The sequence below is a fragment of the Mya arenaria genome, chromosome 5, assembly GCF_026914265.1.
Source record: "Mya arenaria isolate MELC-2E11 chromosome 5, ASM2691426v1".
Taxonomy (NCBI): Eukaryota; Metazoa; Mollusca; class Bivalvia; order Myida; family Myidae; genus Mya; species Mya arenaria.
In genome coordinates, this window is record NC_069126.1 from 77,400,552 (window position 1) to 77,416,271 (window position 15,720).

Genomic DNA, 15,720 nt, shown 5'->3' on the forward strand with positions numbered 1-15,720 from the left:
AGTACAGATGCATTCTATCAATATTCAGTATTAACCTAGGTGTAGAAGTGCTGTTACTTAAAAGATAAGTACAGTCAAACCTGGTTGAACGGTCACCTGCTTTAAATGGCCACCTGCCTTAACGGGCCACTCCTAATTCCCCCTGTACGTTTTTACTATATAATGTATGTGCATTTAGCGGCCAACTGTCTAACACGGCCACGGCCACTAATTTTTGTCCCTATGAAGCCATATAATCACTAATTAGCGGCCACTAATCCCTTGTCACTGACACTTCCGCTTATAAAGTATTCCAATACACAGCTTTAATTGCGTATGGAAGTTTACGGAAAAGAATGACGGCCTCGGGTATCTCCATCATCCAATGAAAATGAATATTGCATCACACGATTGCCATTCTGTTTACTCATCGAGAAATCATGTTTATTACACGTCGGCAAATGTTTTGATCAGAATTGACAAAATTAATGACACAATTTATAAGATAATTAAATAGTTACAAAGATAATTATTAAATACCGACAAAAACACCAGTTTTTATGAATTCACAGTTTGCATTGTCATTCGAAGGCGTGAAACGAGTTACGATTTTTATGCACTTCAATACTATTTTTCAAAGTGCACGGATTTATATTTCTACGAATGGATATTTACAATGCATTGTTCTTGATATTTTTTTACCTTTGATTATGGCTGAAACTAAGACTAATCGAAAGTGTTTGACTCTAAAAGAACGTGTCAAGTTTATAAAGTTATTAGAAAACGGCCGTAGTGCCAATAGTGTTGCCAAGGAATTTAACTGTGGAAGGACTCAAATCAATTTCTTACTTAAGCGTAAGCGTGAAATGTGTAGACTGATATGTGGTGTGTTTTATTTATGCCTTGTATCAACATTTATCTATTGTATTTTATTTATAAATTTGAAATAAATTTATTTTATCTATACAAATGTATTTGTATTCAACCTTCTTCAATAATATTTATACAGATGTTACTGATTGTGGTGTGAGGTGGTGGTTAAGATACATACTCCATCTCTGAATAAAGCTAAAGGCGGAAATGTCGAACCTGGATTAAGTGGCCACCTGTCTTAAGCAGCCACTTTGATCATTTCCCAAGGGTGGCCACTTAATACAGGTTTGACTTTATTTATTTTATTTAGTTGAGTGTAACCATGGCATGTGCAATAGGGTTTGTGTTTGTACATACTCTGGCACTGGTATCCCTGCGGTCCCACGCCCCACAGTACTTTATTGCATGTGAGACAGAACTCCTGCTTTGTCAGGTGCGTCAACACAAAGTTGTGACCTTTATGTGTCTGAAAAACAAAATAATGATAATAACAACAATCAGGGTTGACGGCCAGCTTTGGAATCCTATCTTGACATGACATACAGTTTGAACTTCGACATGTTACTTTATCTTTACAAAAGCTCGTTACTGTTTACATTGAAGAAAACTACATAATTACTGATTAAATTAATAAGATCAGCTTCTTATTACAATGAATATCATGTGGCTAATTTCACAACCACCAGTTTGGGTAAAACATTTTGGATAACAGGCTCTCCAGACACATCCCATAGAAAGGTACAAATAAAATAGAAGAAAGAAGGAAATAAGAAATTTTGAACATCAATTGAATATAATTTACAACAATTTTCTTGAACATCACTTTAAGACCATTTACAAGAATTTTCTTGAACATCTGTTTAAGATCATTTACAAATTTTTTCTTGAACATCACTTTAAGATCATTTACAACAATTTTCTATCTTAACAAACATTATATAACATCTTTCATCATACCTGTGATGAAAATAAGCCCTAATTGACAGTTTGAAGTTGTAGAAAAGTTTAAAGCTATTACATCAGTGGGCCAAAGATTACCTTTTTCTTGCTATCCCTGCTGCTAAAGCTGAGTTTAGAGCTGCGCGACCGGTCCTTGGAAACAAAAGAGAGGGTGCGTTCCAGCAGGCTAGTGTGGGCTTTACTGTGCCCAGTGTTACGGAGGAATGTGGCGAGTGCCCAAGTCTGCGCTATGTGCTTCTCATCATCCTCTATTTGTCTGTAACATATCGTACATGGATGAAGTTTAGCAAGTGATCTTGAGTCAAATTACAGAAATGCATTTCATTTTATTATATACCCATCATAAATCCACGCGCAATACATGTTGCAAAATACAGTAGTCCATATTCCACCCAGAGAAATATGGCTGTATTCCACTCTTGTGATGTCACGTCATAACAAGTATCATTGCGCAATGTTAAAATGATGTCATAAAACAAAAAAGAATGTCGTTAAAATTACATTTATTTTTAACATGTGTGGCTTTTAAGTGATCTAACCAGTAATGTATATAATAAAAGGGTTATTAGTTCTGCTTGCGCCTCGTGAAATCCGAATCTGCAAAAATCCACTGGAGTCGAATACAACTCCCGGATCAAAACGCAGTACTAATTACCCTATTATAACTACATGTTTGTCCAATTTTCAACATGTTAAACAAAATGCTTTATTTAACATTAATTGCAAATATTAATAAGCTATTACAATGCTCACTTTATTTGATACCACTGTAACAGTCTGACAATTATTTTTCATCACTTATATAAAAAACCTATCTTACAGCGACTTTTCCAGGTCAGGAACCAAGTATTTGTCTACAACTTTCATCTCCTCATTTCTGTCCATACTGTCCTTCAGCTCAGGAGCCCCCTCTAACAAACCTGCAATATGCACATGAAAAATCTGTAGTGACTACATAACGAAATCATTACATGTACAAAACGAACCTGGAACAATACAAAGTCAAACTATGTGAAATCTATCTAACAATATTGAAACTTTAAATAATGCACTACTTTTATATTTTCTCACATGAGTGATGCTAACCATACCCAATTTTCCACTACTGCCTTAACTAAATCTACATTTGATGCAAGTTATGTCCCTTTGAAGTTAAAAATGTAAACAAACGCCTTTTCTTCCATTTTTCTATTAAAGCAAATTTGGCAATAAATGAACTGCGAAAAACATGCCAGAAGCCTTTACGGGCTTTATTCTTTGACTTAAAATTCTGAAGGCATTTTTCTACTTGAATTCTGGGCCAAGTACATCCTATATATAGTATAATACAAGAGTTTATATATCCCACCTTGCTCCTTCCTTTTCCTGAGATCATCCAGTAGTTTATGTATTGTGTCCTCGGTCGATTCCCGAGCCTTGTCAAAGATGGCTCGGAGAACTGTCTCCTCACGTTCTGCACGGTACATCAGCGATTTATCTATCTCTTCAATAACATAGTCTGGTACTGTGTTCACCTTTAATGGCTGCAAAGAACAGGAGCATTCATTTCAAATTGCTTGATAGATACAGAAATATGACATGCCATAAACACTGATGCTGACAGTGGTGAAATCTTTCTAAATAACAAAGTTATAAACAGGTGCATGTTTGATGTATTTAATTAAATAATGAACTTTTCCACTATGATCTGAACTTTGCACATTTTTCACTCCAGTCAAGGTGCGATTCACAATCTGATTAACTTGAATAATAAAACCTAAACCATCAACCTTCACATTTAATGTGAAATCTTTAACGGGGGGGATAAAAATGGCTCCAATGTCAACTTGCCCCAAGCTAAGATACATTTATAGTCCCCACCTAAGTAAAAATCTATCTCACTTACTGCCATGTGAATTATGAATGTTGAGTGTATCTCGTAGGCCCACTTCTTCAGGTCTTTGGCGCCGCCCTGGGCGCTGCTATAGATACCAGACAGCGTGTAGAAGAGGATTGGGGCGGGGTTGTGGAACGATATCACCCAGTGAAGAAACACCGCCATGTGCGCCGCATGCTTCTCCAGCGTCTGCATGTCCGCAAATATACGATTGTCGCCCACCTGGAGGGAACATGCACGTATATATATGTGATATTTAATGATTGTTTTAATGCGATGTATATAGACTTTGTGTGACTATCCGTAACCTGCAAGGTACATCATCATTGCAAGCATTTACTTGTAACTCGCGTAGTTACACATTTTAAAGATCTAATATTGTCATGCTCATTATGTAGGTCATGTTTTGTTACACAATGTAAAATTTTAAAAGTTGTTACTGTTACTTAGGACTACTAATGCATGTTTAAGTCAATCAAAAGCATCCAAAATATCCAGAAAAAGCATTTCCTAACAAAAAAAACAACAACCCTAAACCATAATAAACTATTCTGTTTGAAGCCATGCAATAGACCTGCAAATACACAGTTTTAGTAAAGTAGAAAATCTGCCTTTCAATTTTAAGCTAAGATACATTGGTGAAAATAAGTACCAATTCAATCATAATGATTCATTCATATTATATATGTTGTCATTATGGTAGGCATTTTAATATTTTTTACTGTAAAGCAAAGCAGGTTTATGAAAAATATTTCATTTTGTAATTTTTGTACATTTTCGAAAAGGAAAATTATACAGGAACCATGCGTTAAGACAGGTTTTTCAGTAAAGCAAATATATGTGTCACTAATCCATCAGTATGAAAATACATCTAATAAGCCCCGTAGCCGAGCATCGTCTGGAATTCTGTTGCAACATTGCCAATATATAAAAAAACAAATAAAGTAGCTCAACCCAATGCTAGCATGGAAATTGAATCTGTAAAATATTCCGTGAACAAATCACAATATTGGATTGACTGAAATTCAATTTTTAACAAACGTAGTAAAAACTTATTAACAATGGTACTTATGAAATAAATCATATCAATTAAACTTTAGCCGTCATGAAAAGGGAATTTTAAAATGATAACAAATTGAAGGTGAATAACTAGTAAAGGATCACTCATTGAAACTAGACTATTTGGATTAATTAACTCTGTGAAGATAAATATAAGTGATCGCAAACTGGATGTATACATCTACAAGTGAAGGCATACAAATGTCACCCCAAACTATATAGCCAATGTAACGCAAAACTACATAGCCAATGTCAGCGTCTAGTGACACAGAATACATGATATTCTTAAGAAATAATATACGATTTAGTGAAAGAAAATAGAGCTTGTCACAGGGTGCAGTGTATTTTGAAAGGAATTGAACAGAGTTTAAGTAAAGTAGGTGATTTGGTCAGTCTGGACTTCCAAGATTATCCATAACCTCAGTGTGTTTTCATTATATGAACATCAATTCTAAAATATCCATGGTGTATATATTGACACTCATTATTTGCGAATCGATCTGGACAATAAATCTACAATGCTGAAAAACGCTTCCCAGACAAATAAAATTTGACTCTCAGATCAGAGACAGGAACATCCCATACAGTTAACCAAAATAAAAAACATCAGTTACCGAATCAGAAACGTCATTTTTGTACAATCTGAGGTATTCTTAACAATTTTCATCGGAATATGAAAGCAAATGAACGATGCGTTCATAAAGATTCACAGTATGAGTGTAAATATACATATATCTTCCTTTATGAAGATTTTTTTTATTATTCCTTTTTTCTTGTAAAATAACAACATATAGTCCTGGCCAAAATGCAAAATTCTTAACTGAAAGAAATATATTTCTGATTTCTGGTGTGTTCCTAACACTGGTTGCCATGGTAACAAGCCCTGATTTCTTGTATGATAATGTGGGCAAGTGCTAGAGAGGACAGGGCACCTCAAACTGCTGATGTTTTTTAAAGAAGAAAGGTGATGACGGTGGCTTCGAACGCCGATCTCCCTCAAACTGAAAATATACACCTCACCACATCATATACCCACGTCGAACTCCTCAACATTTCTTTCATAGCCTTGTTTTATTGGATCAAGTGCTATTTTACTAATTTCATTCTTGCTGAAAGCATGGCATTGCTTGATCTTGTTAATTTTTACTAAATTTTAATATGCTCCCAATTTCTACTATGTATATAACAAACCACTATTTTAGAAACAAGCTGTCAAACTTCTACAAGCTTATTTAGTATATTTTTATATAAGTATATATACATGGTTTGTTTGTAATTATCTAAATAACCAACCATTGCAAAGGGAGGCAAGGCAAACTTGTAGGTTAGATTTCTGATTACAACAAACATGAAAGTGTGATATAAAAATAAACTGCAATATCAAAATGGATTCTTTGTGCAAATATAATGGAGGTTGATTTAACAGCATTTGCATAGCACAGAAGTACACTCATATTAAGTTACCTATACAAAATACACAGTCTTTTCAAAAGACAATTTACTTCAATCGAATCAATTAAATCAATAAAATATTCAATTTTTAGCATTCTTATAAATATAGCTTCCTGGTCAGTTATTTGCTTTCATGCCAATACGAAGATCATAAGGAAAACTAATGCTATATGCTCAATATACACACTAATTAATCACTATCTACTGCGTAATTGTAAATCAATGCAAAAAAACAAACTCTTGACAAAATCAAATCAATGTTTAATGCACAAGAACCAAAAACAAAATCCTCGTCCTGGAGAATGACAGAGTAACAGAAGAAGGAAGTATTCAATGATAATGCACAGTGTAGAACACAAGCGGGTACGTGTAGACACTTACACATTCATCCTCGGAGGCGAAATCGTCGTCCTCGGCTCCTATGATCTGTGTCGTGGGGCTAGGGCGCATCATAACTATAGAATTCTGGCTGCCGTCCTGAGGAAAAATACAAAAAAACTTTTAAAAGTGTTGAGAAAACTTGAGATTATAGTTTAATGTGTATAATAACTGTAAATAACATACTGGATAACTGTACATAACATACTGGATAACTGTACATAACATACTGGATAACTGTACATAACATACTGGATAACTGTACATAACATACTGGATAACTGTACATGGATAACTGTACATAACATACTGGATAACGATAACTGTACATAACATACTGGATAACTGTACATAACATACTGGATATTGATTGAATTTGAATGCATATTTTGCCATTGAGGATGCAATGAAGCACTTTGTAACACTTAACATAAATACCAGTAGTTAGATGGAAGCTTTGATAATTTGGCTCCCCATAGGAAGTCAGCATTATACAACGCAACATTAATATGTGCACTAAAAACGTTTTAGACGAGAGGTAATAATATTAGCTGTTAGCTATTTCCTCAATCCTTCTTACCTGTGTTGTTTCCATATATTTTCATGAAATAAATATTGCTTAAACTGAAAATATATTACTTTTGCATTTGTCCCTCCCACCGGCCTAATGGATGTTGCTATTATCACACTCAGAAGGCAATAACAATACTTAACATCAAGTGACAAAGTAGACCTGTAGCAGAACAGGTTTGTTAACTTCTGCTTCTTCTGACAGCCATTAGATCTTAACGGAAATCAGCCAACAAAATTTACTTCTCTTTGGGATGGGGTCTGCATCTGTGGTACACTTATTGGGAGAGTTAGTTAAGCATACATCTTATTTTTCAAACCTGTGTTTACTCTTGTGGGGCGGGGTGGGAAATGGTGATGTCTACATTAAAACCCTTTGATGGGTTATTGACTGTGCATGTGAACATTAGGTAGAAGTGCGCATTGTAAGGGTTAACTACTTAATACCCTGGAATGTTTGTCTGAGATCTTGGTGGGTTGGTGTTTGGGGTTTTAAAATAATTAGTGAAAGTGTTGTCATACCTCTATTCCAGAGTCGGCTGTTACGGGGTCTATATCTGGGTTCTGTGTTGGGGTGGGGGATGAACTGGGGCTAGTGCAAGGGGAATCCGAGCCCACATCAGACACAGAGTAAGGCACTGACGCAGTCTGAAATAAAGCAAAAGGTTTTAATATATTCTGTGACATCTAAAAAATCATTCTGCATATTTGCAACAAAATCATGAAAAATGACAACTTCCATGGAGAATTTCAAGCATATAAATTCTTTTGCACATCAAAGCATTCCATGGTGACAGATGTATGTCCCCTGTTTGTCCACCATTCAGGCCGGTGACCAGTGTCCTGGAGGTGTGACAGCTTTATTTGCTGGTCACACACTTACACATACTTGTGTCCAAAACAGAACTCACAATGAACAATGCATACAGTCATAGTTGTATAACAATCAGGTATATTTTGCAAATGTTTAACACATTTAAAAAAAAAAATGAATATCAGTTAAGTACATAAGAATTACGTTCACATTTAACATTTAACATAAAAACTTCGACATTTTAAATATCAAAGAAATGCTTAAACATCAATCATACTTAAACCACACAAATGTAATCCAGGTATTTTACACCATTATTATGCACCATGTTTTGATAAGATATACAAAACTCCAACAAGATCATATTAAACGCCATTAACATTATTCATGCCCTTAAACCACTGCATATTAGTTTTTGAGGTAAAAATCATTCCACATGCTTTTATAATCACCCAAAAACGTATCACAGGGATATTTGTCGTTAAAATCTTTCATTAATCACTTTAACATACGCAATGTTATGCTGCACTGCACTTAACGATGTAAATATCTCACAGTAGAAGGGCTTTGAAAATAGACACACAAAAATAACACAAATTAGAGGACTAAACGCAGCAACGAATAGAGTAATAAACCAGTCATGAAGACCTTCATATGTGAATGACCTGGTCACAGTTTCCCTATCTAACACAAACATGACTGTATAAGGGATATCCCAGTCAGCATTTTGTAATACAAGCCCGCTAACTAAACATAAACACAATAACAGGAGACTACCTTAAGAAATATCTAAGCTACGACCACTAGCTATCATGTGAACAGACATCTAAATCATGCATATATAAAACTAGTGTCTAGCTCACGGATTCTCTACAAGATGACAGTTTCAATGGTTAACGTGAACTTGTTATATAAATGTGTTCATTTAATTAGAATATATTATCTTTTTTATTTAATAATAACCTTGTTATTTTTTATGTACATGACTTTTTGTCTTTTGCATATGATACTGAAAGATATAACTAACAAATTCAGTTAAAGAGGAGTAGAAATTCAGATTGTCAATTTAGGTACTTATTTAATGTACACCATTTTTGTAGAACTAGCCAAGTTGTAAATGACTTCTTTTCATCTGAACAATTAGTTTGAATTTTATTTTTACTTTATGTTAATTACCTGGTTATATTCATTGTAAGCCTTTTTACAGTTCTGACTTGAAAGCTTAAGTTTTATATTGTTGAAGCTGTCAGTTTGGACAGGCTACACTTTTCCTGTGAGCTATTTGCATTATAAAAGGGTAATTTACATATACAATATCTTGTTATAAAAGCCCAGAGTGTCTTAATAAACGCCCAAAAGTCAAGCTTTGTAAAGAATTTGTTTTAACAGTTTTGCAATCTTAAGACAGGAAAGTAGCTGATTACAACCCCAAATAACAGCATACTGAACTGTTGTAAGTACAATTTACTAAACAATACAGTGAAGATTCAGCATCCGCCATATTAATATCTATCAAAGTATAATATATTGTGCAAATTTGTTAAGATAACAAAATCCTGTGTGCGAGTCAAGCCTGCATTATTTTGATCAACCTGTCCCTGTTTCCATGATCAAGAGTTATCATGACCTTCATTTTGATGAAAATAATCTCATGTATAGTGAGGATTTCTAATAATCATGAGAATTTCATACAGTCATTACAGTTTTAAAACTCTGTAGCACATGTAAAACAAACATAGTAAACATAAATAGTTTACCTTTAACAAATGATCCAGGTAGAGAAATGGCAATCCAAATATACCTATGTACTACACCCTAATAACCTTCGAGTAGTCCTAAACCAAAGTGAGATAAAAATTTCACCAAGCCCACTTGGGTCTGTTATCTTAAGTCAAATAGGGCTGAAGCCCAAAACTTCCTTCTCTGCCTTTTACAGTCAACAGTGCATATTTTACGACTTAAACTTTCTAATTAAAACCTGGGTATCAAAATTTAACAACCCATATCATGATAACTATTCCAAAATTGTGTATGCAGTACAGCATGGCGGTTCTAAAGGTATTAAATATCATAGAAAATAATCTGTATGCAAGTAATACAAGTTCTTATTCTTTTGAAAGGGTTCTTTCCAAATATGAGTAAAAGCAATGGTGAAACATGATATAAATATGTAGAGCTAAATACAGGACCATTGCTATGTATTAAAGTCAATAAAGACCGACAGTTCAGTGAACTGGAGCTAAAACAAACTACCCATAGTTATGAAAGGATCTAACGGAGTGTATGACATATATATCCACATTTCTTGTGCACGATTATCCATGAATACTTAAAACCTACTCAAGGGTAATGAAAACAACAACGTTTTTGAATGTCAGTATCACTGTATAATAATTACACATCATTAAACTATGTCAATAAAACATGACCTGTCATATCATTTTGCTTTGTCATCGATTTTTTTTTAAACTTAAGGTATAAAATGTAAAATTAATAATTGCTAACAAATTATTTTAAATCAAAATATTTAGCAAAACATATTTCAATTGACTGAAAAACATGTTTTAGTAATCAAAATCTCATTAATGCAACCAGCTCGTCCTCCAATTTATATCAAAACATACTCTTGCTACACTACACATCTATGCACCTGACTGGGTAAACAAACCAAACATCACAGCACATGATATAATCAGTCACACATCCAAAATGCATCAACCAAATCAAGCACAGACTTTTCTATCAAACTAGTTTCAAACAGTTTGTTCAATCAAGCAGGCCGCAGCCGGTTTACCTTCCTGATTGTCATTTTAGGCTTCATGAGTCTTCGTCTAAAAGACTCAGTGCGCTAAAAACATGGAACAAAAAATACAAAACATTACATCACAAGAAACATCACTGGTGTCATACAATGGTCACGTAATGGAGAAAATCTGCTTTTCTCCGCAAAGGCCGGCACTACATAGTGATGGGGGAAATATAATGTAAAATACAACAACGACGATTTGACACGACAGAGGCAGCTCGCTTCTTTCAGTCACCTTAATCCCAAACTCCCTCTGGAATTCTGCTGTACAAAACAGAAACATTACAATCACAAACATTATCAACAAGAGCACCACCAACCAACGCTACCGCTTGTCCATTTTACTCCATCAACGCAATTCAGCCATGGGATATAACTCCACAATTATATAAGCCACTGAAAGACATTTCTGCCCTTGGAAACATAACTATCATGAATATTTATAACAGTTCTTTCATCCCAAAACACTTTTTTAATGGCTCACCAACGATATCTGTGCTATGACTATATTTTTTTTAATGTTTTCTTTGAGAAACAGAAAAGCTGACAAGAAAATGGCATCAAGACTTTCAACAACATACAAATTCACAATAAAGTCACAATGTTTACAACATTTTGCACATATAATTTCATCAAAAGACAATAGAAGTTTCAAGTTAGTTTCGAAACTGTTTATAAAAGTTCAAGACAGACAAATAATATACATGCAAAAACACCGACACCTAATATGTGAGTTCACATGCTTAAAACTAAACAGAACTGGTGAAGATCATGACAGTATAGGAAACTATTTGTATATTAAGTATATTGAACTGTCCATATTTTATCTCAATTTATTTTCCATTGCTATTAATCCCTGCATCTATGCATGGACACTGTGCACTGTTATGGTACTATGATTAACATGCCTCCATAAGAGCGCAATAGGCCAGTTCAAATACTGTTTATAGATATCAAACTATATTGCTGTTCAATAAACCCAGTGTGTGTAAGAAAGTCCACATCCTTGTAAGTTGATAAGAAAATGTTAGCCAAGGTTTAGGGAGATTTTTATTATATTAAGTTGAAGAAATCTTACAGCGGACTTGATCTTCTTGGCATACGTTCTTCGAAAGCTTTTGAAACTGGAGCTTTTCTTAACTTTCTTTGGTAGAGCAAGGGAAGACTGGCAGACCTACGTATCCATGGTAACAATAGTTCATTATAACCTGTCCCGTTACAACAATGTTCTCTTTTAACATATTCCATCACAACAGTATCCACTTTATCTAGGTTACATTATAACATGTTCCATTTAAAAACAGTTCCATGATAAAAAAAGGTTCCTTAAAAACATACTCCACTTTAAAACAATGGTTCATTTCAACTGGATTTTACTCTTAAAGGTTCCAAAACCAGGTTTAATTATAGTAAGGCACACATAAATATAATATGTAGAAACATTCCCTACAGTATATATAATTGGCTACATAACCTGTATTTCATATAACTAGCATTTACTAACAGCAATATTTCAGCCAAATGAATGCAGTGAAATATTGCAAAAGATAATTGTAAGCAGTAACAAATTGCAATGAATACTTCTGTCAGCCAAAAGCCTCTAACATTATGAGAATGAAATAAAACTGAATAAAGCAGATATTTGCGAAGGTTCTCTTACATGGCAGAGAATTGCTTAGAAATTACAAATGTTTAACAATTGTTACAAGTACGAATAACTGAGTATACAGAAAACCACACTATGCTATATAACGTAACTGAAATTCAAAGGAACCAATTTCAAAACCACAAGGTCATATAAGGGTTACAATGTGACGGTTGCAATTTGGATACAGCGGTCAAGACTTAGGCACACAGGCGTACACATTTACGGTCAGTTAGTGGTGAGAGAAACATTGATAAAACAACATGGCTACCTCAGGGCTAGATTCGGTGCGTTTGTATGCCTGAGGGGCAAACATATATTCAGAGAGGCCAGTTTTTCGTGAGGAGACATCAGACTTAGATCGAAAGACATTGGCCCCTTTCTGTTGTGAATCTTTTGGCTGAAACATGGACCCCGGGCTCGAGCTGTGCTGCACGTGTTTCCGATCTTTCTTGGAGAGCTGGCAGAAATAAACACCGACAAACATGTTCAGTTAACTCGTCAACTTGACAAAATACTGAAAGCGAAATGCTTTTAATTCATATCCTGACTGAGACAAACTACAATTATTCTACTGAATCAAGCAACATTGATATACAGTTATCAACATTTGTTATATAGACAGGTATAAGCACAGATATTGTTTCATAAACCCACAATATCATTAAATGCTGAAAGAGAAACTAAACATTTACACAACATACAACTCTCACTGTTATAAATCTATGAAAAAACAACTTTGCCCATGAAACATGAGAAGACCACAGATTAACTGCTAAGAGATAAAGACCTTGGCACACCTGTCTAATGATAAAAGTTGAACATGTATTGTCTGCATTATTATTTTTTGTACTTAATTGTGTGCTTAATACAAAACCTACTAAATTACGCATATTCTGTTGTGCCAGGTGTAGATAGATATTATACTTACAAGCAGACGTCATATTTCGTATCACTATTATATTAACTAACACCAAACATAACTATCTTAAATCACCCGTTTGATCATTGAAAAATATTCCATGTGCAAATTATAAGACAGGCATATTCATGCACAATGATTGATCTTGCAAATGACAATATTTCATTTCACTATGAGGATCTATAGAGAGAAAAGGGCAAAATTTGAAGACATTGAGATAATGCTGGTTGTAAAGATATAATAGTGGTGTGTAACCTACCCCGCTTGGCCCCGAATCTGTGGTCATCTGTTCTGAACTATCTACACTTATGGTGGGTGGCAGCTGAAATATAAGCAAATGTTATGTGAGTGAGCATTCGACAGCCTTGTATAATAAATCATTTTTGTATGTATGAAAACAACCTTATGGAAAATTAAATTCAGTTTTACAAGCAATTTAAGAGATACATTAGAACAACTGGAATTTGAACACATGGATGGTTAGGTAAATCAGGCAAACTTCTAAGAAAGCTTTTTGGTAAAATCTTTCATTTTCACTGCTGTTTTCATCAAGTTTTGAAGCAAGATCAATTCCCCTACCCACCTGTGTATCATTCCCAGACAATGCATTGATCTGAGCCTCCAGTGTCTTTAACGTTCTCTCCTTGTCCCTAAACTGTTCCTGGAGTTTGGCGTCACCTGGGTTCGCCTTGCAGGACTTACGCAATTTCTGTACAAGGGGAGAGAAGAATAAAACATTTAATAATCGAATGTTGGTTATTGATTGTCATGAAAATATCCCTTATCCAAAACTTGGCTGATACTAATTTAGTTCCTCTATCATGGAGACGGCTTTAAGCTGTAGGTATGTATGATGTCTACAGTCTTTTACTTGGGTAGAACCAGTATTTTAGCCTTATTGAGGCTATGAAAGGTACCCCTAGTGAAAATTAAACACAAAATCTCTTAGGTGAAATGTGGACAACTATACCACCTGTCACCCAGATGGAGATCGAACCTACATTTTGGGTGAGAGGCAGACACCTATTCTACATGTCCACTCTCACCCTGGTGGGGATCTAACCTCTTAGGTGAGAGGTAGACACCTATACAAACAGACAAATCTCACTCTGGTGGGGATTGAACCGTCAACCTCTTTAGTGAAAGGCAGACAATTATACCGCTTATCCACTCTCAGCCCCTGTTAAGGTCAAACCCACAACCTCTAGGGTAAAGGCTGACAATTATACCGCTTATCCACTCTCAGCACCTGGTGTAGTCAAACCCACAACCTCTAGGGTAAAGGCAGACAATTATACCGCTTATCTACTCTCAGCCCCTGTTAAGGTCAAACCCACAACCTCTAGGGTAAAGGCTGACAATTATACCGCTTATCCACTCTCAGCCCCTGTTAAGGTCAAACCCACAATCTCTAGGGTAAAGGCTGACAATTATACCGCTTATCCACTCTCAGCCCTTGGTGAAGTCAAACCCACAACCTCTAGGGTAAAGGCTGACAATTATACCGCTTATCCACTCTCAGCCCCTGGTGTAGTCAAACCCACAATCTCTAGGGTAAAGGCTGACAATTATACCGCTTATCCGCTCTCAGCCCTTGTTAAGGTCAAACCCACAACCTCTAGGGTAAAGGCTGACAATTATACCGCTTATCCACTCTCAGCCCCTGTTAAGGTCAAACCCACAACCTCTAGGGTAAAGGCTGACAATTATACTGCTTATCCACTCTCAGCCCCTGGTGAAGTCAAACCCACAACCTCTAGGGTAAAGGCTGACAATTATACCGCTTATCCGCTCTCAGCCCCTGTTAAGGTCAAACCCACAACCTCTAGGGTAAAGGCTGACAATTATACCGCTTATCCACTCTCAGCCCCTGGTGAAGTCAAACCCACAACCTCTAGGGTAAAGGCTGACAATTATACCGCTTATCCACTCTCAGCCCCTGTTAAGGTCAAACCCACAATCTTTAGGGTAAAGGCAGACAATTATACCGCTTATCCACTCTCAGCCCCTGGTGAAGTCAAACCCACAACCTCTAGGGTAAAGGCTGACAATTATAACGCTTATCTACTCTCAGCCCCTGGTGAAGTCAAACCCACAACCTCTAGGGTAAAGGCAGACAATTATACCGCTTATCTACTCTCAGCCCCTGGTGAAGTCAAACCCACAACCTCTAGGGTAAAGGCTGACAATTATACCGCTTATCCACTCTCAGCCCCTGGTGAAGTCAAACCCACAACCTCTAGGGTAAAGGCTGACAATTATACCGCTTATCCACTCTCAGCCCCTGTTAAAGTCAAACCCACAATCTCTAGGGTAAAGGCAGACAATTATACCGCTTATCCACTCTCAGCCCCTGGTGAAGTCAAACCCACAACCTCTAGGGTAA

General features: G+C 35.7%; 1 protein-coding gene across 25 annotated transcripts in view; it reads right to left on the bottom strand.

Annotated features, from left to right (window-relative positions):
* LOC128234931 (rho guanine nucleotide exchange factor 12-like) overlaps window positions 1–15,720 on the bottom strand; it is a 103,615-nt gene that overhangs the window by 38,757 nt on the left and 49,138 nt on the right. For 21 of the 25 annotated variants that reach the window (XM_052949571.1, XM_052949568.1, XM_052949576.1 and 18 more), the window contains 12 exons: window positions 13,918–14,043; window positions 13,594–13,656; window positions 12,684–12,872; window positions 10,756–10,809; window positions 7,670–7,795; window positions 6,581–6,676; window positions 5,680–5,748; window positions 3,698–3,910; window positions 3,161–3,335; window positions 2,633–2,732; window positions 1,891–2,068; window positions 1,210–1,318 (listed from right to left, as the gene is read on the bottom strand). In XM_052949571.1, coding sequence (XP_052805531.1) covers window positions 1,210–1,318; window positions 1,891–2,068; window positions 2,633–2,732; window positions 3,161–3,335; window positions 3,698–3,910; window positions 5,680–5,748; window positions 6,581–6,676; window positions 7,670–7,795; window positions 10,756–10,809; window positions 12,684–12,872; window positions 13,594–13,656; window positions 13,918–14,043 — 1,498 coding nt within the window. The remainder of the gene's footprint in view (window positions 1–1,209; window positions 1,319–1,890; window positions 2,069–2,632; window positions 2,733–3,160; window positions 3,336–3,697; window positions 3,911–5,679; window positions 5,749–6,580; window positions 6,677–7,669; window positions 7,796–10,755; window positions 10,810–12,683; window positions 12,873–13,593; window positions 13,657–13,917; window positions 14,044–15,720) is intronic. The other 4 variants (XM_052949563.1, XM_052949564.1, XM_052949574.1 and 1 more) reach the window with 4 other exon arrangements.